The 26528-nt window shown below is 38.0% G+C and overlaps 1 protein-coding gene and 1 long non-coding RNA gene across 2 annotated transcripts; both read right to left on the bottom strand.

Annotated features, from left to right (window-relative positions):
- Positions 1-213: 213 nt before the first annotated feature.
- On the bottom strand, positions 214-26236 carry LOC132010198 (uncharacterized). The gene is made up of 3 exons (XR_009402192.1): positions 26122-26236; positions 1696-1732; positions 214-645 (listed from the first exon to the last, which is right to left on the bottom strand). It is a non-coding gene; the product is annotated as an uncharacterized LOC132010198 (long non-coding RNA).
- LOC132010197 (MICOS complex subunit MIC26-like) lies at positions 12907-13801 on the bottom strand. Its single transcript, XM_059388125.1, is given in 2 exon segments — positions 12907-13414; positions 13417-13801. Coding segments are annotated over 2 exon segments (594 nt in total). The 5' UTR covers positions 13790-13801; the 3' UTR covers positions 12907-13193.
- Positions 26237-26528: the final 292 nt, after the last annotated feature.

The raw sequence follows: 26528 nt of genomic DNA, 5'->3' as shown, positions 1-26528 counted from the left end.
TGGGCAATGAAGTTTGTGTTGTCAATTGACTTTTGTTGTTTTGTTTATGAGGATTTTTGGAAGTATAGAAGAATGCTTTTTAATCAATGAAATACATCTGCTTAAGCACTTCAAGTGTAGTATATAAGTATATAAAGGTGTTGATGGTTTATTTTTTTTTATTTTTTTATTTTTATTTTTTATTTTTTATAAACATATATTTTTATCCCCAGGGGTACAGGTTTTTTAAAGATTTTATTCATTTATTTGACACACACAGAGAGAGAGAGATCACAAGTAGGCAGAGAGGCAGGCAGAGGGGGAGGGGAAAGCAGGCTCCCTGCTGAGCAGAGAGCCCATTGCCTATGCCAGCCTTGATCACAGGACTCTGAGATCATGACCTGAGCCGAATGCAGAGGGTTAACCCACTGAGCCACCCAGGCGCCCCTGGTTTATGTTTTTTTTTAAAATCTCAGTATTACACCAAAAGAATATCAGTGTCTTGGCACTGAAATTTAACACAGTCCACTAGAATTTTGAAAACCAATATTGTGATCTCAATTTCTTCTCTAGAATTCTTCAGTTAGATAAGCCTCAGTCAGAGAAACTGGAATTGTTATTCCAATCCTCTTTCCTCTGGGGGAATAAAGTGGAAATTTCCTTCTTCTGTGGAAAAAAAAAAAAAAGTGAGGAGAGTAGTGTTCCACTCAAATGCTTTCTTGTTGCCTTTATAATAAAATATAAACTTCTGACTGTCACCTGCAAGAATCTATATGAACAGGCCTCTAGTTACCTTTGTGACGTCAGCTAGTACCACTCATCTCCTTGTCACACTGGTCTCTCTGGATCCAGAACTGCTAGGGTCTTTTCCACCCTTGGGCCTTTGCACAGCTAATCCCTTTGCTAGAAATGCTCTTCCTCTCCAGCTCTGAAGAGAGTTTCATTCAGATGACAGAATTCCTATCCCTCCAGAAAGCCTATCCCTGTCCCCTCATCTACAGGAGCTCTCTGGTCACTCTCTGATTCATCTTCTCAGTTTCGCTACTGGTTATTTTTCTTCCTTTCATTTATTTATTTATTTTTAATGTATGCCTCTCCTGCCACCTCCTTACCTGGCCCCATAAATGAGCCATGAAGGAGGATCTTTGTCTTTTTCAGTGCTATATCCTTAGTGCCTAGAACAATGCCTGGAACATAGTTTTCACTCAGCATTTGTTATGTGAGAGAATGAATAAAAGAATGAGTAATTCTCTCTCCCATCATTTGTGACATGCAGAATCACCTTCATCCTTCCTGGAAGTGTATTTCCAGGAAGTGTACACTTCCCTGGAAGTGTACTTAGAGCTACCATCCCATGAACGTAATTTCCTACCTAACATTAAGGCATAGCAAGCAAGACCAAGAAAAAATGGAGTGAGTGTCTGATGACACAGCTGGGCAGGGAAACAACTTGCAGATTCACAATGCTAAGCAGGACAGAAAACCCTTTTTTATACCGACATACTATAGTTTCAAAAATTTGTATCTTGGTGGTAAGTTAATGCCTCTGAAATATCTTTGCATTAAACAGGTGTCTCAAACCATGATACCCTTCCCATCTTTTGACATCACTGATAGATTCATGTAGTATTCATGTACTACAGTACTGTTATTTTCCAAACATTACAGACTAAGGGAATTTTAATTATAATTTCTGTATCAAGATGGAAGACTTACCATGCAGGCTTATCTCTCCTGCCTTCTGGAAGTCCCACTGAAATGATAATAAAGTGGCTTGAAACATTATAAATATGCAATAAAAAAGGAGAAAAGGTGAGCATATGTTAAAAACCATGGAGTTCTAACAAAATGAAAGATGAAAAATAAAGATAAGAGTGCATGTTGAAGCAGTAGGGAGAAAGGGTGGCATAGAGCAGAGAAGGATCTAGAAGAGAGGAAAGTAACATGAAACCTGAGGCAGAACTCTGGAGAGGCTCACAATTCAGACCCAGAGTTGTCTGTCTAAAACTCTAAATCCAGGCCAGTTGAGTTCATTCCACATTCTCTAATTTCCCCAATCACATGCAGTTTCCTGGTAAGCCAGTTATTTGCACCCCACCTCATTAAAAACAAAAACAAACACACAAACAAACAAGAAACAAAGGACACTTCCACAAGGAAATTAAATACACTTTCTGAGATTACCTAACATAGAGTATTTGGATATCAGTATTTGGATATCTCCAGAGCAAAGATCTCTACATGTGGGCATTGGGGGGTCCTGAAACATAACTGGCCTGCTATCTTGTTTTCACAGTATGAAAACTACAGTTAATAAGCTCCACCTACATTCTAGAAGCAACCAAGAGCCATAAATCACCTCCAGCTCTTTGAGGAAGTTTGGATCATGAAAAAATAGATCAACTTAAAAACAAAACTAAAACCCTAATTATTTAAGTTAGAACAAAGAGAAGTGACTTATAAAACAAAAGAAAACAAAAAGAAACTTAAAAACAGCTAACATTCGAGTTAGTATCTAGGGATGTTTGAGAGGTTATTTATATAAAACAAGCATAGGAGCCTGCAAAAACAGAAAACCAGTTATCTTGAAAGACCTCTTGGAAATCACAGCTATGACTGACCAACAAAACAATCTAAAGAATCAGTGAAAAGGTTGAAAGATAAAACCATAAAACCTAGGAAATCTTTGGAAGGAAGAAGTAAAAAAAAAAAAAAAAAAAAAAAAAAAAAGACAAAGTCTGAGGGAAAGATGAAAGAATAGAGAATTAATTCTGGATGTCCAACAAGAGATTAAAAGGAACTTTTTAAATGATAAATTGACAGAAATTATTATAGGAGGAAATAATAAAAAATAGAGAGAGAGAACATAACTCCCACAGGTGAATGATAACACTGAAAAGTACCACTGAATGCCAACGTCAATAAATGAAATGAAAATCCACATTATCTCTGGAGGTTCAGAACACCAGAGAGAGGGGCAAAAATAAAACCAAATTTCCTAACAATGAACAAAAATCAGAGGGCATCAGAGTTCTCATAGATCTCCAGGATTCCTTAAGCACTTCAAAGTCAAGACAATTGTAGAGTTCAGAACATAAGCAGTTGCAGCTGAAGGAAATGAGAAAAAAAGAAAATTAAATACAGAAATAAGCCATACAAAATTTCCATAGAGTTGATAACAGTAATTCCTAATTTTTTAAAATATTAGTCTAAAATATAAATAACACACTTATTTTAAATTACCCCCCTTTTAAAGAAAATATTTGCAGATGTTCCTAAGTTGGTCTCTTCTGTTCCCTGACAAACCAATAAATGAAAACCAGTTAAGGTTACCTTTTTCACTAAACCCTCATAATTTTAAGTGTCTAAAAATAAAGACAAGAGATAGGCTAAGAAGAACTACTACATAATTTTTGTCTTTTTAAATGTTCATTAATTTGAAACAGAGGAGGTTCATTTTCCTGCTCTCAGTTTTTCATCCTTCTCCTCCTCTATAGTTTCCTTTTTCCATTTCTCTTGATACTTTGCAAAAGTCATTCAGAGTCTCTTCGTGACTCTGAGTCATATTGATGAATTGTCTGCTGGGGGAAAAAAAAAAGGTAGCATGGAAATGATACAGAAGTACATGTTTCTGTGGTCACTGTGCCTCTTAACCGGCTGGTCTCCACTCTCATGTCTGCAGCATGAGAAGGGTTGACTAGATAAGTCCACTTGGTCTTCCTGCTTTAACACCTCTTCTCTGAATACAATCCCTAAAAGGTCAAGGGCCAGGGTTTCTGCCATAGCAGTTTGCTCCTGTAGAATGGTAGGTATGCCTGTTCTCCATGCTTGCCATGTAGAAACACAGTAAGGGAACATTTGTAACAAGCTTCATCCTCAAAAATCACTTCTATGGCTGTGAACTGTTTTTGATGTTTTGCAATGCAATCAATCTCAATATGGTTGCAAAATTTCCCCCACATGTTTATATCATATATGCATTATTTTTATCTCAAAGTCTACTTTCTTGCCGGGATGTTCATCTACTGATCTGGTCGAATTGCAGAAAAGGGTCACATATTCTCCCAACACGTATGGAAAACCTAAAAATAAAACCCCTAATTAACAGGGAGCTACATATTTCTATCACCCTCTGGATTTAGCCATGTTCTAGCACATACTCTTGTGTATCACGATTATCTTTTTCCAGATCTCTTTTCTAGGGTTGTCAGATAAAAATAGAACTGTTGGGTAAACCTGAATTTCCAATCAACAGCAGAAAAGATTTTCGTATGTTCCGAATACTACACATTCATACGAAGTGTTTAGTTACTTCCTTGAAATTCCAGTTTAACTGGGTGTCCTGCATTTTTATTTACTAAATCTGGCATTCCTACTCTCTTCCCATGTAACCAACAAAACCGTTAAAAAAAGGGCCTCTATTTTGTTCACGTCTGTGTCCTTAGTTCAAGCACTGTCTCCTCACATAGTAAATATTCAATTTTTGCTGAATTAACTGATGAGCATGCAAAGAAAACAACTAGAGGATAGAGAGTGTTAGCAAATATTATTTGTAACCTAGTAGTTCATAAGGTGAAAATTAGTCATTCAACCAAGCTAAACTCCGTGTATGGTTACAGTAGACTAGGTCATGAAATGACTGCATACAAATTTTGAGTATTTAAACATATGTGAGAGAAGTTATTCTGATGTCTAGTTCAAACTCCTTATGAACCCCTCGACTTCTGATACAGTGTTAAGACTAGAAGTGGCTCCAACATATTCAGTACACCATATCTAAAAGAGGGAAAACACTGCATTGCATGGTCATGGAAACTCAACCAAACTGAGAAGAACTTTTGCTCCCTTTAGTAATATTTTCCCTCAACACCTGGGGCTGGTAATCAAGGACATAATTAAGTTATTATAGTAACAATAAAACCATTTTCCACAGGAAATTTTAAATAAAAAAAAAATTTCTAGTCAGTAACAAAGGAACATTTTGGAGCGATTTTACCATGAAATACATGTAATCAGATTTATACATAAAACCAGAAGAAAATAAGGATGCCAGGGTGGCTCGGTCTGTTAAGTATCTGATTCTTGGTTTTGGCTCAGGTCATTAGCTCGTGGGTCGTGGGACTGAGGTCAAGGTAAGACTCTGTGTTTAGCAGGGGGTCTGCTTGAGGATTCTCTCCCTCTGCCCTTCCCTCCACTCTCTTTCTTCCTTTCTCTAAGAGAAATAAATCTTAAAAAAAATAAGTCAAGCAGAGAAAGACAATTATCATATGGGTTCACTTATATGTGGAACATAAGGAATAGCATGGAGGACATTACGAGAAGGAAAAAAAAAATGAAGGGGGGGAAATCAGAGGGAGAGATGAACCATGAGAGACTATGGACTATGGGAAGCAAGCTGAGGCTTTCAGAGAGGAAGAGGGTGGGGGATGGATTAGCCCAGTCATGGATATTAGGGAGGGCACGTATTGCAGTGAGCACAGGTGTTACATGCAAACAATGAATCATGGAACACCACATCAAAAACTAAGTGAAGCACTGTATGGTGACTAACAAAACATAATATAAATAAATAAATAAATAAAAATTTAAAAAAACAAAATAAATCTAAATTTGTCTCTATATATCATACTTGATTTTATTCATTTTTGTTTTCTTATTTCTCTCCTTTTCTCTGACTCTCATTCTAAAATTAAGAATATTTGGCTTTTAATTTTTAACAAATCACTGCTGACTGTCTGCTATAGACTGGAGTTTTAAGAACTAGCTTCTTATAAAAGGTGTGGCACTCACCTTATCCCTAAAGACTATGTCCATTGGCTGCTTTCCAGAATATGCTCTCTTACCAGTTTTCTCTGAGCTTTTGTTAACTCAACTACAAGAAGGAGACCAGGATTCCTATTTCACATGGTGATTGTAATAATCCAATGAGACTATATGCATAAAAACACAACTGCCAGACACTACAGATATATTGGTTTCCATGCATTATGAGTGTGGTCCAGCTGTGGGGAAGACAAAAGATAGACACAATTGGATTCAACTTGAAAGCTGTCACAAGAAAATCTCTCTTGTAAGCAGCCCAATGTCCCATGATAAAGAATAACTGACCTACTCAATTACATTTAATCCATATCTATGACCACCTTTTGAGAATATATTGTGGTAGAAACTAGAAATACTGAGATAAAACAGATGCAATTCCTGGCTCAAAGGGCCCCATGTGAATCTTCTTGGAGCTTTGTTCATTCACTTGATTTTTCCCTCCAGCAAATGTTCATTGACTTTGTTGTGTTCACAGAGCCTGTGCTAAGTACTATCACTAAAACAAAGAACAGGGCGCTCTTTATCTTTGACAGTTTTATGGTGTATAGCAAAGCAAAATAAAACCCTCTCTTACCCTCTTTCTCTATTATGAAAAATAAATACTGATGGCCTAAACTTCACCAGCCACTTTTTCCTCAATTGCTTTCAGTTGGGATTATAGATCAACTATGAATCTTAAAGACCATTAAATTCATAAACACACACACACACACACACACACACAGAGGCACATCTTGAGATATATTATGTGTCCAGTTCCAGATCACCACAATAAAGCAAATACTGCAGTAAAGTGAGTCATATAAACATGCAGAGAAAATTTCTGTTTACATGATACTATAGTCTACCAAGTATGAAATAGCATTATATCTAAAAACAATGTACATCTCTTGATTAAAAAAGACTTCATTGCTGGGGTGCATGGGTGGTGCAGTTGGTTAAATATCTGTCTCTTGGTTTCAGCTCAGGTTGTGATCTCAGAATCATGAGATCTAGTCCCCAGTTGAGCCCCCCATTGAGCCCCATGTCAGGCTCCAAGCTCAGGGCAGAGTTTGTTTAAAATTCTCTCTCCCTCTCTCCCCTAAATAAATCTTAAAAAAAATATTTTATTGCTTAAAAATGCTAACCATAATCCTTTTGCTAGTGGAGGATCTTGCGTTGATGTTGATGGCAGCTGACTGATCAGGGTGGTGACTGCTGAAGGTTGGGGTAGCTGTAGCAACTTCTTAAAACAGGATGACATTGAAGTTTGCCATATCAACTGACTCTTTTTCTCATGAATGATTTCTCTGTAGCATGTGATGCTATTTGATAGCCTTTACCCACCTTAGAGCTTCCTCTCAGACCTGCCACTACTTTGGCAAATAGTTTATGCGATATTTTAAGTCCTTTGTTGGCATTTCAACAATCATCACAGCATCTTCACTAGGAGTAGATACTATCTAAAGAAACCACTTTCTTTGCTCATTTATAAGAAGCAAATCCTCTTTCATCAAAGCTGTATCAGGAGTTTAAGGCAATTCAACTGCACCTTCAGTCTCCACTCCTAATTCTACTTCTCTTATTTCCCCCACATCTACAGTTTCTTTCTCCACTGGAGTCTTGAATCCCTCAACGTCATTTATGAGGTTTAGAATGAACTACTTTCAAACTCCTGTTAATGTTGATATTTTGTCCTTCTCTCATTAATAACAAATGTTCTTAATGGCATCTAGAATGGTGAATCATTCCCAGAAGGTTTTCAATTTACTGTGCCCAGTTCCATAAGAGGAATCACTATCTATGGCAGCTACAGCCTTATGAAATGTATTTATTAAGTAATGAGAGTAGAAAGTCAAAATGACTCCTTGATCCATGGGCTACAGAATGGGTGTTTTGCTAGCAGGCATGAAAATAATATTAATCTCATTGTATTCTTCATTAGAGCTCTTGGGTGATCAGGTGCATTGTCAATGAGTACTAATATTTTGAAAGGAATCTTTTTCTGTGAGCAGTAAGTCTCAACAGTGAGCTTAAAATGTTCATCAAATTCATGTTTATAATATTCATAATGTTCATAATTCACAATATTCATAATTTATAAGTTTCAGGTTAAAAATAAATGTGTTGTCATTGAGGCTTTGTTGTTCTACTTCTGGAGCACAGGCAGAATAGATCTAGCATTAATTCTTAAGGGCCTTCTTGTTTTCAGAATGGGGATACCTGGGTGGCTCAGTCAGTTAAGCATCTGCCTGTGGCTCAGGTCATGGTTCTGGGATTCTGGGATTGAGCCCTGAACTGGAATCTTTCCTCAGTGGGGAGTCTGTTACTCCCTCTGCCCCTCCCATAGTTCATGATCTCTCTCTTTCTCAAATAAATAAAATTTAAAAAATAATAATAAAAGAATTTTCAGAATGGTAAATGAGCACTGGTTTCAAACTCAAGTCACCAGATACATTAACCCCTAACAAGACAGTCAGCTTGTCCTTTGAAATTTTGAAGCTGGGTATTGACTTCTCTCTAGATATGAAAATCCCAGATGACATCTTCTCATAGAAGGCTGGTTCAGCCACATTGAAAAACTATTGTAATATAGCCATATTTATTAATGATCTGAGCTAGATTTTCTGCATAACTTGCTGCAGCTTTCTCATCAGCATCTGCTTCTTCCCCCTGCCCTTTTATGTCATGGCAATACCTTCTTACCTTAAACCTCATGAACAGGCTCTGGATTAGTTGCTCTGGATTGGTTTGTGACTTAAGGGAATGTTATGGCTGGTTTGATCTTCTATCCATATCAACAACAAGACAGTTCACTTTCTTAACATTTGCGCTTTTATAGTAGTAGTACTTTAGTCCCCTTCGAGAAGACATCTTCTGTATTCACAAGTGGCTGTTGGTACTAAAAGCATAGCTGTTAGCCCATCATGACTTTCATTATGCCTTCCTCATGAAGCTTAATCATTCCTAGCTTTTGACTTAAAGAGAGACATGCGACTCCTTTACTTGAACACTTAGAGGCCATTGTTAATAGGCCTAATTTCAACACAGTGTTTCTCAGAGAATAGGGAGGCTCAACGGGAGGGAGACTTATAAAAAATGCAGTATCTATGAGGCCCAGTAAAGCAAAGGGCAATAGAACAAACTTCCATTTCATACTCTCACAGTTCTGGTTAGCCCTGCCCTGCTGGCTGGTCACACAATGGGAGGGATTGTTTACAACGGGAAGGAGTGAGAGAGATTAGGTTAGAGAGAATGGACAAAGGACAATGGACAATGTGCCTGTGACTGCAGTGCCTAGGAAGAGTGGCGAGCATCCACACTCAAAGATTTGGCACTGAGGTGCCATCCTGTCAGCATGCTGGTCTTTCCCCACACTTCCAGTGTGACAGTGTTCCGGCAGGAGGCACAAACACTTGTAAGCAGATAATCAAAAATAAAATCTCCACTACAAAGAAGAGTGCATAATCCAGAATAATGAGATATTTGAGGAAGCCAACACAAAAGAGAGAGAGCAAGCTCAATGAATGGAAGAAGCTCCAATGGAGAAATAGTTAATAGAGCAAGCTAAATAAAACTTTGAAAAAGATAATAAAACTCAAGAGAGTTGAAAACAGCTATTACAGTAAAAAAAATAGCAAATTACAGGTCTTGAAAATTAAAAATGTGGTTGTTGAAATGAAAGCTTCAAGAGGTTGTCTGAAGAGTAGAGCACACACAGCTAAAGAATAGATCCAGAATTTTTTTTAAAGGTCTTATTTATTTATTTGACAGAGATCACAAGTAGGCAGAGAGAGAGAGAGAGAGAGGAGGAAGCAGGCTCCCCGCTGAGCAGAGAGCCCGATGCGGGACCCGATCCCAGGACCCTGGGATCATGACCTGAGCCGAAGGCAGAGGCTTTAACCCACTGAGCCACCCAGGCGCCCTTAGATCCAGAATTTAAATAACCATTTCATAGTAGTTCCCAAGAGTAAGGATAGAACAAATGGAGGAGAAACAATATTTAAACAAATGATAAAAGATTATTAATCTAAACTGAGAAACACATGAGTCCTAAGATCAAAAGTCCTACCAAAGGCCTCTCAAGAAAGAGAAAAGACTACATCACTTATCATGCAATTCCAGAACACTAAAAATTAGGTGGAAAACCCTAAAAGCTTCCACAAGAAAAAAACAAAAAATTATTTATAAGTAGGCAAAAATTAAATGATATCAGTCTTCTAATAAATAACACTGGGGGCAATATGATCATGAAAAAATCTTCAAAGTTTCAAGAAGGTAAATTTGAGCCTAGAATTCCAATTTTAGCCAAGATTGAAATTAAATATTAATTGAAGATGAAATTAAAATATTTTATACATAGAAGAAATCACAATATTTATGACCAAAACTTTTTTTATAAGAACTTCTTAAGTATATCATTGAGGAAAAGATCATTCCTAGGAGAAAGTGTGGAATTCAAGAAGCAATGGTAACCAAAGAAATTACTAAAACTTATTGTAAACATAAATTGATTTGCTAAACAGAAACTTCCATGTGATAATAATAAAGTACATAGAGAGATGTAGGAAGAGAGCAGCGAGATTTTTAAATGCACCCATTTTCTTATCCAGTTGAACCATAGAGTTACTAATTAAGCTTAGACACTTAGAAAAATATACACTAATTACAAGGAACAAAAAAATTAAACTTTACAGAATATAACAAGAATATCAAACATTGAAACAAGTTGAGGGGAAAGGGGGAGGACACGGGGAGGGGGAAAGGGGAAGGGAGCAACCTAAGGTAAACTAAGTAAAAAATATGAAGTATTTTCTACCCATTTCTTGATTGGAGTAGGTTTTTTATAGATTTTGGATACTAACCCTTTATCTGATATGTCATTTGAAAATATCTTCTCCCATTCTGTCAATTGTCTTTTGGTTTTGTCCACTGTTTCCTCTGCTGTGCAGCTTTTTATCTTGATGAAGACTCAATAGTTCATTTTTGCCTTTGTTTCCCTTGTCTTTGGAGACGTGTCTACCAAGAAGTTACTGAAGCTGAGGTCAAAGAGGTTGCTGGCTGTGTTGTCCTGAGGATTTTGATGGATTCCTATCTCACATTTAGTTCTTTCGACCATTTTGAGTTTATCTTTTTTTTGGTATAAGAAAATGGTACAGTTTCATTCTTCTACATGTGGCTGTCCAATATTCCCAGCACCATTTTTTGAAGAGACTGTCCTTTTTCCATTAGATATTCTTTCCTGCCTTCTTTAAGATTAGTTGACCATAGAGTTGAGGGTCCATTCCTGGGTTCTCTATTCTGTTCCACTGATCTATGTGTCCGATTTATGTCAGTACCATACTGCCTTGATGATTACAACTTTGTAATGTAACTTGAAGTCTAGCATTGTGATGTCACCAGTTTTTATTTTCTTTTCCAACATTCCTCTGGTTACTAAGGGTCCTTTCTGGTTCCATACAAATTTTAGGATTATTTTTTCCAGCTCTGTGAAAAATGTCAATGGTATTTTGATAGTGATTGCACTGAATATGCAGATTGCTCTAGACAGCATAGACATTTTGACAATATTTAGTCTTTTAATCCATGACCATGGAACATTTTTCCATTTATTTTTGACTTCCTCAATTTCTTTCATAAGTATTATATAGTTTTTAGAATACAGATATGTTATGTCTTTGGTTAGGTTTATTCCTAGGTATCTTATGGGTTTGGGTGCAATTGTAAATAGGATCAATTCCTTAATTTCTTTTTCTTCTGTATCATTGTTAATGTATAGAAATGCAACTGATTTCTGTGCATTGATTTTATATCCTATCATGTTGCTGGATTCATGTATGAGTTCCAATGATTTGGGGGTAGAGCTGTTTTGGTTTTCCACATAAAGTATCATGGCTTCTGTGAAGAGTGAGAGTTTGACTTCTTCTTTGCCAATTTGAATGACTTTTATTTCTTTGTTGTCTGATTGCTGAGGCTAGGACTTCTAGTACTATGTTGAACAGCAGTGGTAATAGTGGATATCCTGCTATGTTCCTGACTTTAGGGGAAAACTCTTAAGTTTTTCCCCATTGAGAATGATATTCACTGTGGGTTTTTCATAGATGGTTTTTATGATATTGAGGTATGTTTCCTCTATCCCTACACTATGAAGAGTTTTAATCAAAATGATATACTTTGTCAAATGCTTTTTATGCATCTATTGAGAGTATCATATGATTCTTTTATTAATGTAGTGTATCACATTGATTGATTTGTGGATATTGAACCACCCTTATAAATAAATCCCACTTGTAATAAATCCCACTTGGCCCTGGAGAATAATCCTTTTAATGTAGTATTGGGTCCTATGGGCTGGTACGTTGGTGAGAATTTTTGCATCCATGTTCTTCAGGGATATTGGTCTGTAATAAATAAATTACAGTAATAAATCCCACTTGGCCCTGGTGAATAATCCTTTTAATGTACTATTGGATTCTATGGGCTAGTACGTTAGTGAGAATTTTTGCATCCATGTTCTTCAGGGATATTGGTCTGTAATTCTCTTTTTTGATGGGGTCTTTGTCTGGTTTGGGGATCAAGGTAATGCTAGCCTTATAGAAAGAGTTTGGAAGTTTTCCTCCCATTTCTATTTTTTGAAATGCTCCAGAACCTTAGGTATTAGTTCTTTTTTAAATGTTTAGTAGAATTCCCCTGGGAAGCCATCTAGCCTTGGACTCTTCTCCAAAGAAGACATACATATGGACAACAGACACATGAAAAAATGCTCAACATCACTCAGCATCAGGGAAATACATATCAAAACCACAATGAGATACCACCGCAGGTCAGAATGTCTTAAATTAACAAGTCAAGGAACTACAAATGTTGGCAAGGATGAGGAGAAAGGGGAACATTCTTACACTGTTGGTGGGAATGCAAGCTGGTGCAGCCACTCTGGAAAACAGTCTGACATGGATGGAACTAGAGAGTATTATGCTAAGCTAAATAAGTCCATCAGAGAAAGACAATTACCATATGATTTCAGTCATATGTGGAATTTAAGAAATAAAACAGAGGATCATATGGGAAGAGAGGGAAAAATAAGACAAAATCAGAGAAGGAAACGAACCATAAGAGCTTCTTTTTTTTTTTTTTAATTTGGAATTTTAATTATGTACATAAATAGCAACATGAGAACAAGTTCTAAGGCTAGACATTCTCTCTAGGTGAAAGGATTTCCGATTAGTCCACTTGTAGTATGGTATCACCCAAGATAACAAAGAAGCCTAGCATAGTTTATCCTGAAGAAGAAAGCCAATTTACTACATTCGGTACTGACTTCTCTGCCATTTTTCTGTAGAAATATTGGTTTACTGCATGGAGTTTCCAATGTTTACCTATAACTGATTAAAATGGGCAGAGCATGCAGCATTCTATTTATTTCCGGGTGAATTCTTCACATTTCCTGGCTTTTGAAAGTTCTCCTTCCACAAATCTTCTATGACTATGTATCCTCGTAAACCCCAGACATATAATTTCTCCCCACTGACCTGGACAAATACGATGGCTTGTTGTGGGTAATAAAGAGAAGCAGCAAGTCCCGTGAATCCAGGCGGATATACCAGCTTCTTTATTTTTGAGCCTCTAGCCAAACAAGTCCAACAATGCCAGCAAAACCGATAACACCAAGTCTTGGAAAAAATCCAGGAGGTGCATTTTGGAGATAGTCATAGCTGTCTAACCCCCATTGAACCAAGCTCTGCATCTTGGGCTTAGTTTGGGAGTACGTTTCCTGACACCAACTTGTATACGGCTCGCAATAATGTCGGAGGTGTGAAATGCTTTCCTCAAGTGGGGTCCTTGGCTCTTCCACATATTTAGACTGACCCTCGGGAACGGAGTAGAGTGAAAGCTCATTAACCTTCACAGAAGCTTTGTGAGGTGAGTCCTTTTTAGGTGACGCATAGACTTTGAAGGTGAGCAGACTCAGGCTGGCCGGCCCCACAGCCCTCTGGATTACCTTGAACATGTTGCTGGCAGAGGTCCCATAAGAGCTTCTTAACTATAGTAAACACACTGAGGGTTGCTGGAGGAGATGGAGTGGGGGGATGGAGTAACTGGTTGATAGACATTAAGGAGGACATGTGATATAATGAATACTGGGTGTAATATAAAACTGCTGAATCACTGAACTCTACCTCTGAAACTAATAATTCACTACATGTTAATTGAATTTAAATTAAAAAATAAAAATAATAAAATATGAACTATAAGATAAGGAATACCTTAATCAAATCACTAAACCCATCAAAAACAAATGAGTTCTATTACTCCATTTAGACAGAAAGTCCTTTTTTAAACCCAGGTATGTATCATTTAATAATATCTATTGTGGAAAAAATCAAAATAGCAGTTGTCTCTAGGAGTTGGATATATTGATTGGGACAGGCCACGAGGGAAATTTCTGAGGTAATAGTGGTGCTCATATCTTGATAGCTAGCTAGATGTAGACATTTTTCAAAACTTGGTAAATGATGAGTATACCTTTGAGCTTTGAACACTTAATTGCATACAAATTTTACATAAAAAACTCTAAATAAACATTGGTGTCTAGTTAATGATATGCAAATTAAAGTATTTAGCTGGAACTCACCTTGAAATGTATCAGTAAAATAAATGGATTAGTGGATGGATAAATATGGGGTAATGCAAGTATAGTAAAAGACTGCTGGTAACAAATGTTGATAGCTAGCACTATTCATATGGTGGAAAAGAGAAAACAAACTGTCTGCCATGGACTCAATGTGACCCCCAAATTCAGATGCTGAAATCCTGCCCCTCCACCAATGTGATATTATTGAGCACTAGAGTCTTTGGGAGATGATTAGGCATGAGAGTGAAGCTCCCATAAGCAGAATTATAAAAGAGCCCAGAAGCTCTCTCAGCCCTACTGCCATGTGGGGACCAGAGAGAAGATACCCATCTATGACTAGCACATGCTCATCAGACACCAAATCAGCTGTTCTTCAATCCTGAATTTTCCAGCCTCCAGAATTTTAAGAAATAAATGTTTGTTAGGTCACCCAGTCTATGGTATTTTTGGTTATAACAGCCTGAATGAATTGAGACATAACCCAAATATTTATCAATTGATGAATGCATGAACAAAATGTGGTATATCCAAATAATGGAAAATTATTCAGTTACGAAAGGAGCAGAGTAGTAATACATGCTACAGCATAAATGACCCTTGAAAACAACACTATGCTAAGTGAGGAAGCCAGACAAACAAAGCCACATATTGTATGTTCCCACTTACATGAAATGCCCAGAATAGGCAAATCTATAGAGATGGAAATAGATTCATAGTCGCTAGGAACTGGGGAATGACTGCTAATGCATATGGGGTTTCCTTTATGGGGTGATGGAAATGTTCCTGAATTAGATAATGGAGATGTTGCACAATCTGGGGAACCCATGAAAAGTCACTTATTTGTACACTTTCAAATGGTGAACTTTATGTTATGTGAATTGTATCCCAATAAAATGACCCAAACAAATACAATCTTAAGCTGCTAAGGGTAGAATCTAGAGAATGGGTACATAGCTGCCAACCTTAAAATCTTTTCAGTTTCTCTATCTGAAAATGCAAAAAAAAATGTTGTGAAAAAAAATTAGGGGCCTGACTTTCCTGATGTTAATCTCTATTTCATGGCCTGAATCTTAGTGGTCTTTCTTGCTTAGCAGAACGTTGAATCTGATTGCACCATGACTCACTCAGTTCACTTCATTAAGCCCTAACACTCAGGCAGGCACAAAAGAGACACAAACGTGGCATACCAGCTGATTTTAAGAGACACCCAGAACCAGTAGCCTGGAAGAACAGACGTCTACCTGATCATAAGAACGCACTTTCCACACCTTGGAAGAGGAGACTGCAAGACAGAGGAATCTAGTCAAGGACTCCAAACCAGAAGGAGGCAAAAAACAGTGAAGGAGGAATGAAAGTAGCTCCAAGGGCCACTAGCCAGCCAAGAGACTTTGACACTAAGCCACACTTTTGCCTCAGTCTATGATTTTGAAATTGTTTCCTATGAAAATAGACCCAATTCTCCAAATGTGATGGGCCTAGGATTTGTAGAGAAAATTGAGAGTTTCTAGATGGAAAGTGAGAGTGGAGAGAAAAGGAATTCCTATGCCCCTAAATTTTGTTTTCTTACAGGTTAAAAACTTGTGGCAGTAGTATCCCCATGATACATCATTCACCATGATGTAAGCCTCTGAACAGATGCAGACGACTTCACATGGTTAAGATACATTAATGTAAAATTCATGTATTTTGGAGCTCAGATATGATCCATTTATTGAGTTCCTATAAAGACATGTCTAACATCTGGAAACTTACAACATCCAGAAGTGACATTCCTCTTGTGTGCTGAATTGATTAACATTGGAATGCTAATTATTTCCTCTAACATTTTTCCCTTCCAACTGTGACATAGGTTCTTCTAGATTTCTTATTGAATGGATATTCTTATTAGAAGTTCCTTGTAGGGACACCTGGATGGCTCAGTGGGTCAAGCCTCTGTCTTTGGCTCAGGTCATGGATCTCAGGGTCCTGGGATTGAGTCCCACATAGGGCTCCTTGCTTGGCAGAGAGTCTGCTTCTCTCTGTGCCTCGCCTGCTTGTGCTCTTGCTCTCTCTCCCTCTCTGACAAATAAATAAATAAATAAATAAATAAATAAATAAAATCTTTAAAAAAAAAAAAAAGAAGCAGAAGAAGTTCCTTGTAAAAGGGTGCCTAGGTAGCTCAGTTGGTTAAGTCTCTGCCTTCGTCTCAGGTCATGATCCTGGAGTCCTGAGATCGAGTCCCACATCAGGCTCCCTGCTCCACAGAGAACCTGCTTCTCCCTCTGACCCTCCACCATTTCATGGTCTCTCTCTCCCATTTTGTCTCTCTCTCAAAAAAATAAAAATATTAAAAAAAAAAAGAGGTTCTCAGTAAAGAGAGAAACATTAGAAAGAAGAAAATACTTGTATTTGAAGAAGTGATGGGTAAGGCGTTTAAAATCTCCTCTGGGGAGGAATATCATGGGTAGCATCAGAATCTGGTGCTACACAATAGTTAACCCCCTTCCTTTCCCTGTTGATTTGGACAGTTAGAGAGTTAGACTCACAGCTAGACTGATAAAGATCAAAATATCTCTATACTACAACCAAAAGCAGGACTGAAGTAATAGCTTAAGTACGCAGCCACAATGAGTTTCTTAGTACTTCACTGTAGACTTAAACTGAACCTCTCACATGGTTAGCCTCTCCCCCCAAGGCCCAGCCTGATCCCCAGCACTAGGAATAGAAGAGCAGATTCTGATGAGCTTGTTGGCAGCAGGGCAGAATCAAAGTTCGTTTTCATCTCACATATTCACTAGCTAGATATATCACTCCACCTCTTGTAGGAAGGTGTGAGGAAGGAAGAATTACAAGTGTTTTGTACATGACATTCTCTGCTGAATGGAGTAAAATGAGAGTTCATTTCCATTTTCATACATATAAGAATCAGAGATTCTGTGTTCTTCCATTAGATATCATTCTATCCTCAATGGATTTTTATAATCATCTGCATTCTGTGACATTTAACCATTTACAAATATCTTCCTCATAATTACTTCATTTGGCTCTTATAGAGTTCTTCTGGGAACCTGGGAGCTTGAAACAGGAATTCTCCATGTAACTATGAGCACTGCAATTCCAAGATCTACACATAGATTCCCATGACACTACTGTTCTAAGATTTGGGATTATAATAAACGTCACATTTGTCATAACATTTTTGGCCCATTTAACTTCAGCGTAGGGCCATATGGTCCCAAAACAAAAGAGGCATTAAGAAGCAGAGGGTGAAATGTAAGTGGAATTAGATAGACACAAGTAACCAAATGAATCATCATCCATCTTCTTTTCCATTAGCATTGATAATCACGCTGTCCAGAACCTGGGACTCCTTTCTTCCTAACACTTCTGGTCTGGTGACCGAGTTCTGACACATCTACCTCCATTCCCTCACTTACGACCTCACCCTCTACACCTACCACCATAGGTTTAGTTTCAGCCTCATCATCTGCTCATTTGCTCATTGGTCTCCCCAGCTCCAGAACCTTACCTTAACTTGCCCATCTTCTCCTCTACAGAAACAATGACCTTTTACATACATAAATCTGTTTACAACCTTTCCTCATTCCCAGCGGAAGATGCTGTTAATGTGGTAAACCTACAAACAGTTCAATTCACCCTTTCCTTAACACTCCCAGCTTAGGGGCACCTGGACAGTTCAGTCAGTTAAGTGTCTGACTCTCGATTTCAGCTCAGATTATGATCTTGGGGTCCTGGATTTGAGCCCTGTGTCATTCTCCACTCAGCAGAGAATCTGTTTCTTTCTCTCCCTCTCCGTTTACCTCTCCCCCTTCTCACCTCCACACTCATGTTCTTTCTCTAAATTAAATAAGTAAGTCTTGAAAAACAAACAAAAACAAACAAACAATACACTCACAGCTTAAGAGGCAACTGAGTTCCCTTAACTCCCTTGCACCGAACAAGGGCCATGGTGTTTAATCATGCCACTGGCTATGAGGAATTCTATTGAATGGCTTCCAGAAAAGTTTTACTATTTTAGTAAAGAGCATCTATGCAGTAAATCCTCCCAATACCAGCCCGTGTGAGCTCTAAGACAGAGAGAGAGAGAATGCTAAGAATATTATTCCCTTGCTCTGAAATGTTTTCACAGAAATCGTATAATTGCATTCTTCTCTAATATTGTGATCCCTTTGCAAGTGCCCTTTCCTTCCTCTATGATCTTGGACTGATTCCATTTATTGCCTTTCTGACACAAAATGCTCTCCATGGCTGAATTTTTTGATTCAGCAGATGTACTGTTTATCCACATAGCTGTTGAGAACAACAGTTATGCTCATGGATTCTTAATTTGTTTCCCTCAGCTTTATAGAGATATAGTTGACATATAACATTGTGTAAATTAAAGGTATACAATGAAATGATGTGGTACATGTATATACTGCAAAATGACTACCACAATAAGGTGAGTTAATACATTCAACGCCCCCAACATAGTTACAATTTGTGTGTGTGCATGAGAACTTTTAAGATCTATTCTCCTGCAACTTTCAAATATATAGTATTGTAATCTAGAGTCACCATGCTATACATTCTACCTTCAGAACTTACTCATCTTATAACTAGAACTTTGTGCACTTTGACTGCCTTCACCCATTTCCCTATTCTCTTTAACTCCCTGATTTCTGGCAACCACCAATCTGTTCTGTTCTATGAGTTTGATGTTTTTAGATTCCATGAATGTATGAGATCATCAGTATTTGTCATTCTTTGTCTGACTTGTTTCATTTAAAATAATGCCCTCAAGTTTCATCCACAGTCTTGTGAAGGGCAGGAGTTACTTCTTTTTGGCTAAATAATATTCCATTGTGTGTATCTATCATATCTTCTTTACCCATTTATTCGTTAGTGGACACTTAGGTTGTTTCTACGTCTTGGGTATTGCAAATATTGCTACCACAAACATGGGAATGCATATATCTTTTCAAGATAGTGATTTAATTCCCTTTGGCTATATACCCAGAGGTAGAATTTCTGGATCATAGGGTAGTTCTAGTTTTAATTTTTTGAGAAACTTCCATAATTTTTTCGACAGTGGCTGCACCAATTCACATTTCTACCAATAGTGCATGAGGGCTCCTTTTCTCCACATTCTTGTCAGCACTTGTAATCTCTTGTCTTTTTTATACTAGCCATTCTGACAGGAATGAGGTGGTATTTCATTGTGATTTTGTTTCTCATTTCCCTGATGATTAGTGATGTTGAGCATCTTTTTGTGTACTGTTGGACATTTATATGTCTTCTTTGTAATAATATCTATTCAGGATGTTTGTTGTTTAAAAACATCTGGGTTTTTTGCTATTGAGTTGTATGAGTTTCTTGTATATTTTAGATATTGAGGTCACTGTTTAAGCTCCCTGGTTATGTGAAACCAGAAGTTATACTTAACAGTTAGCCAGTGTTGTTGGCCTGGCTCCCTGCCTAAGAACAGCTGCAGGATGAACTCTAAAGCTGCTTAGATTCCTTGGTCAGGCTTCCAGATCAAGTGGCACTAGAGTTCATACTCAGCAGTTGAGCAGGACTCCCAATCTGCTTTCCTGATAGGTTGGGGTTATAGAATGGGCTCATTGCTTGCATGGCTTGTTGACTAGAGACCTAAATTAGGCAGAACTGCTCACCAAGCTTCCTGGTCAGCTGTGACCACTGCTTGGGCTCTGGACAGAGCTATTGGCTAGGAACTCTGTCCTCTGAGATCTCAGTGCTGTTACTATAAACCTTGTTCCCACTTCTCTCTATTTTATCTTATCTTATTATCTTATCTTATCTCTCTATCTCTATCTTATCGCCAGTGATTTCCCCCAATGATCCTCATGGAGGCGAGACCTGAACGGGGCTCCCAGGAAGTGTCCCACAACTTTGGGGGAACTGTATATCCACCTTGGGCTTCCTTTATCCACTAGGAAAAGCGTAGGCTCAAGGGGCCCTCTCAGTATGGCTTAGAGCCATAGAGTCAGTGCATAGCCACTTCTCTTTTTTCTACTACCCATCATTTGCATCTTCAGATCTAGAAATAGATCCAGTAGAGTCCTCATTTAACTTCCTGTCATATTCAATAATTGAATAACAATCCAACCCTTAAAATCTTTTCTTCAACAGCTTTTGAAAAACAAGGTTTTTGAATACCATTACAATTTTTTTAATGGAACCACTGCTCCAAGAGTGAAGAGAAGTGTGGTATAGCAATATCATTCTTCGTTGTTCATTTATATACATTGATAGAAGAAAAACAGGTACTGAAAAAATATATTCAACTGAGCCAAAATGATGGATATTTTGCTCTTCCAGACCCTTAATTGTATTCTCTGAGATTACTTCTAGATTACAGGATAAGCAAACCCATTATAGTACAGTCCCCAGCCCAGTTCAAACCACTTGTAGCCTCACCTAAGACTACGAGTAATGGTAGAATGCAATCTACTAGCCAGGTAACGCACACGCCTTTGCCTTCAAGCAATCTTAGTTAAGCCATTTCAAAGGATTTCTTACTTGTAGACAAAGGTGTGGTTTCTCATCACATTAGTCAGCAGTAACTAAGGGGTTGCGTCATCCGTAACTCAACAGTGCATGACCTACTTTATGCCCGTTCATTTCACCTGGATAACTTCTACCTAGGGATATGACTAAAACTGGCCAACTCTCCCAATCCCTTTCTGAGCCAGCGACTGGAGTTTTTGATGAGTATCTACATGATTCACTTTAATTTTTCCTCTAAATTTCTACAGGGAATTGTAAATCTGAGTTCCTCATATAGGGATATTCCTTATATTCATGTAGGCCTCATTTGCCTGACCATAGAGCAAGGCCCCTGGTTATAGCTACAGAGTTTCTAAGTATCTAAACCAATACCAGAGGATGGGAGATTTACTCCACTGCCAGTGTTAAATACACAACCCTCAACTCTGCCCTTTGTGCAGATTTGTGGTGCCTTCTTCTCTCTTTAGAGTGCTACTGATTTCCATACAACAATGTGGCCTTTAATCTGAGAACTCAGTCAGAGAACAGTGAACAAGGCCAGCAAACCTGGTCTTTTCTCAGCTGGGATAAAAATCACGAGGTTCAGACAGCAATGAAGCTGGGGAGGCCTCATAGGCCTTATCACTGTCCTTATAGGCAATAAATCAGCTTGCTCCCATATGTGCTAGACAGGCAATAGATCAGCTTGCTTCCATATGTGCTGGACATCCCTGGACGTCCCCCTTTGGTATGTTCTTGATATACAACTTCCACTTAATGCCAGAGTCTTCTGTGTTTATTCTTCCTTACAAGACATGAATCATATTACTGGCCTCAAATTTCTTGATGCTTTTCTATGGTGAGGTCAGTTTTGACCTCAGCCAAGTAAGAAGATAGCAACTATTTTTCAAATGGGCAGTTTTTAAGCACAAAACTTGAGAGGTGTCTGTTGAGTCAATATATTTTATTTTTGCCAAAATCTCCAATTCTGTGTATATTGTGGTTGCTGTTATTTCTAAATATCATCTGAAGAATAGAATGAGATTTACATGTGCCATTGCTTTCTGTAATTTTTTAAAAAAATTTATTTCTTTATTTATTTGTCAGAGAGAGAGAGAGAGAGAGAGAGCACATGTGCACAAACAGGGAGAGGGGCAGAGGCAGAAGGAAAAGCAGGCTCACTGCCAAGCAAGGAGCCCAACGAGGACTCGATCCTAGGATCCTGGGATCATGACCTGAGCCTAAGGCAGATGCTTAGCTGACTGAGCCACCCTGGCATCTCTCTGTAAGTTCTTTTACCATTTATTTCTGCTCAAAACACTCTTTCAAATTCTTTTTTTGTTTGTTTGTTTATTTGTTTTTTGGTGAATTATGTCCAATAAGATTTCGAGGATAGGAATATGACTTTTCCCCAAACCTCAGTAACCAGTGCTGCTTGCCTGTGATATACTTGTTTATTGGCAGGGTCTCCAAGAGATAACTCACTTCTCACAGTTTAAGGAATGTTGCCATTGCTCTAGTCCACATAATTCCCAGATTGGGCTGGGCCTTCAAATTTCACAGCAGTTATTAGCCACCATTTTCTTGTAAGGGTTCCCATAGCCTTTAGGCCTCCTGAGAATCCTCTAAAGGGGCCTTTCTCATGATGGTCAGGACTGAGGTGTTTTCACTTGCTCTTAATAGTGATCAGGTCTAATCTCATCTCATTAAATTATGACACTATGTCAGCAAATTTAAATATTTCTGTGCCAAAACAGTAAATGCACACCAGTTTCATCCCATGGGAATGCCAATGTGCTCAGCTGGACTTCTAAATGGAGACTGAAAAGAAGTCCTCAAGACCTAAAATGACATACTAATTCCCTTTAGCCTTTCTAAATTGTCTTTACTACATCTGATATTGCTAAAGCTATGAGTAAAACAAGTTTTATGGAGGGAGTACTCTTCAGAATGAATATATAAGGAAGAGTATGAAGTAAAAGGGAGTAGTAGGAAGAGGTAATCATGTTGTGGCCTCAGGTACAAAATAGCCTGGGCTGGATCCGTAGGAATGAGGGTGCCTGGAACATAAACTGCACCACCAAGTTGTTCCCTTTGAGATCAGGGGTTGGTCTGTCATACCTAGTATCACCTAGTCACTCATTGTCTGTAGACTGGTGAGGAAGTTGGTAGTCTCTCACAATGGTGACTACCATCATCCAAGGGCAATTTTCTAAGGAAGTAGGCAGGTAGGGCACTGTGAATCATTAGGAGTCCACACTTACAACAGCTCAGGAAGGTGTGTTATTGCTGGGAAACCCAGTTGGGAGGGGTTGCAATGCCATCCGTATACATGCCCTATTCCGTCTCTTTCTCAAAGCATACTTGACTTGATAACTCTAATAATGTATTAAAGAGGAAATGGAAAATCATTTAGAAACGAGGTTGAGGAACTGACAGGTGCACACATAATATGAAGGAAGTTGATGGTATGTTTTGAGTCACTCAGGGTCTCCTCAGACAGGTGGATGCAGACAGATTCTGTAAGCGTAAGCCTACTGACAAGTATGGGAACTCACCAAATAGAGCAGCTTTTTATCAGGCATTCCTTTTTGAAAAATCATTACCGGTGCCCAATCAGAGGTGATTTTTAAAAAATGTTTTGAATATAGTTGTCACACAATGTTACATTAGTTTCAGGTGTACAACATAGTGCTTCAACTTATTTATTCATTATGCTATGTTCATCACAGGAGGTAATTTTGGCATAAGATCTGGGGCCAGCGTTTCTTTATTTCTATATAAAGATGAGAAAATTGATCTCCAATGTACACATTGTTATTTATTACAAGAACTCCATCAATACACCCCTAGTGCTCTTGCACTAATTTATCTCCAGATTGCTCCTCTCTTTTGGACTCTAAGCTCCTTAAAGGTCGAGTGTGTGTCTTACCCTCTTACCCACTTTTGTACTTTATTCCCAGTTGAAAATCAGTATACTTGTGCTGCATAAGTGAAGAATTAAATGGAGTACTGAGGAAATGTTCTAAGAGTCCACAGTTCCACTGGCATGAGTCATCATTACTGTGGGAATATGTGTGTAGGATTCTAGGGTACTTTCAGGTTTTCAGGGAATGATTGCTTCTCTTCCAGTAACCATCCATCATAATGTATGGAGGCAGTTTCAGTTTTCAAGTTTCGTTGGCTCACCCCACTTTCACTTCCTCGGGATCAGCAGGCCAAAGCTGAGTTCTCATTATGGCTTGATTCTTAAACACAAAGGGTAAAGGGTACAGACAGGAAATACGTAGTCCAGGAGATTTCCCAGCTCAAGCAGAAAGAAATTCTTTTGGGAAAATTAAACAATATCTAATTTCCTCTTTGACTGAAAGAATGAGAAGTGAAAGTAAACCTACATATGTGAGTATGACAGAATAGTTTTTAAGGTTATTGATACTGCATTTTAGTTGAACAGAACCTAAAAAAATCAGGAATTTAAGTCTTTTAGCTTCAGAAATTAAGTGGTAATATTGAGTGTTTTCCTTATTAACAATAAACTATGTTTTTCCTTGGGGGGTGCAGCAGAAGCTTTATTAAAAAGCCAAAGTGATTTCTTTTTGGAAATTTGCCTGTATTAGGGCACTTCACAAAAACAGCACCAGTAGGAGATATACATATGCATGCACATATATCTCTTATTGGTTCTGTTCTCTCTCTCTCTCTATATATATATATTACACTATGTTCTCTCTCTATATATATATATAATATGTTATGCTCTCTCTCTAAATATGTATATATTTATAATTTATATTTTATGAATTTTATAAAATTTTATAAATATATATACGTATATATATTTAAAGAAAGAGAGAGATTGATTTTAAGAAATGAGCTTACATTTTGTAATGAAAGATTACCTTTACATAAGGCTGTAAGTCCAAAATCTATAGGGTGAGCTGACAGGCTGGGAAGAGTTGATGTTGCAGTTTTTGTCCAAAGGAGATCTGGTAGCGGAATCCTTCTTCTGGGAAGATCAGTCTTTTTCTATCCAGGCCTTCAACTGATTGGATGAGGTCCACCCTCAAATTATGGAGGACAATGTGCTTTCCTCAAAGTCTACTGATTTAAATATGGATCTCATTGGGGCACCTGGGTGGCTCAGCAGGTTAAGCCTCTGTCTTCAGTTCAGGTCATGATCTCAGGGTCCTGGGATTGAACCCCGCATACGGCTCTCTGCTCAGCAGGGAGCCTGCTTCCTCCTCTATTTCTGCCTGCCACTCTGGCTACTTGTGATCTCTGTCTTTCAAATAAATAAACGAAATCTTTAAAAAAATTTAAAAAAAATGGATCTCATCTAGAAAATATCTTCACAGAAAGTTCTAAATCAATATTTGACCCAAAAATCTTCATATTATGCCCTAGACAAATTGACACATTAATCATCGTATTGTCCCAATCCTTTATAAACCTGCCAAGTATTTTGCTCCTTCCCTCATGTTTCATACTATAATTTCTCCTATTCTGAACCTTATGCATTTATTGCCAGGTCACCATTTAATTCTTATTCTTAAGTTTTCCTGGTTCAGTGTATTTCACACATCAATCACATTCTTCCCTGAATTAGTTGGAAAGTAAAATATTCTGTGCTTTGCCCCCTCTATGATTCAAACATAATTATTTGGGGAGTTATGTTTTAAGAATTCTGAGGTTAAGGTCATAGCAATGAAAAGCAACAATGAGTGAATAACCATAAACTCATCTGACACTGCGAATGTATGATTCATAGGATAAAGCTCACAATGAAGGTTACCACACACACCACTAATCAAGGGAACCAGTCAGAAAAATTTGGGGTATATAATTTCAATGTTTTTCCCATCCCAAAAGTTTATTTTGAGAAGATAGCATTAGTTTAGAGGTTTGGAGGTCTTTTAAAGGAGATTATATATATATATATATATATATATATATATATATATCAGATAACTTAGGAAATTGAATGTTTCTCTTAGATTAAGCAGTCCACCCAAACGAGATAAATAATGAACTGTGAACATGCTTAGAGCTTTCTTGCTTCACAATTTTGTTAATTTTTCTCCTTAACCTGAACTTTCACCTGCCAAATTCCAACCCCCTCCCCATCAAGGCATTAAAAAAAGAAAAAAGAGAGAAAGAAAGAAAGAAAGAAAGAAAGAAAGAAAGAAAGAAAGTCAGTCACATTTTCTTCAGCCACTCACCTGTTATGGACAAACAGATTGTTTTTATCTCTTGCCTCCATGAATAATACTGTAGGACTGCAGATATCTCTTACCAAGACACTGATTTAGTCAGATGAGATCACCCACCGGCAGGGATGTGGTGATCCACGCACTGATTACTGTAAGCGCCACCCATTCCTTGATTTCTAGCTGACCACAGGATGTCTAACCCTGCCAATTCTTCCAATGTTCCCTATGAGGCAAGACAGAAGTGATGTCCCAGTGAGCATTCCAGAACCCAGGGGAAGCTGGGTACCAGCCAGCTTTCTGCTCCTCACTGAAGAAGAGAGATGCCTTTTACCATGGCACTCGGCCAACCTGGTGAAGGGACAGTGTAGTCAAAAGTGAAACTACTCCATTTAACCCTTCTGATATGGCTTTTCTAG

This window comes from Mustela nigripes, chromosome 2 (assembly GCF_022355385.1).
Source record: "Mustela nigripes isolate SB6536 chromosome 2, MUSNIG.SB6536, whole genome shotgun sequence".
NCBI lineage: Eukaryota > Metazoa > Chordata > Mammalia > Carnivora > Mustelidae > Mustela > Mustela nigripes.
This window is presented reverse-complemented; position numbering and strand designations above follow the sequence as displayed.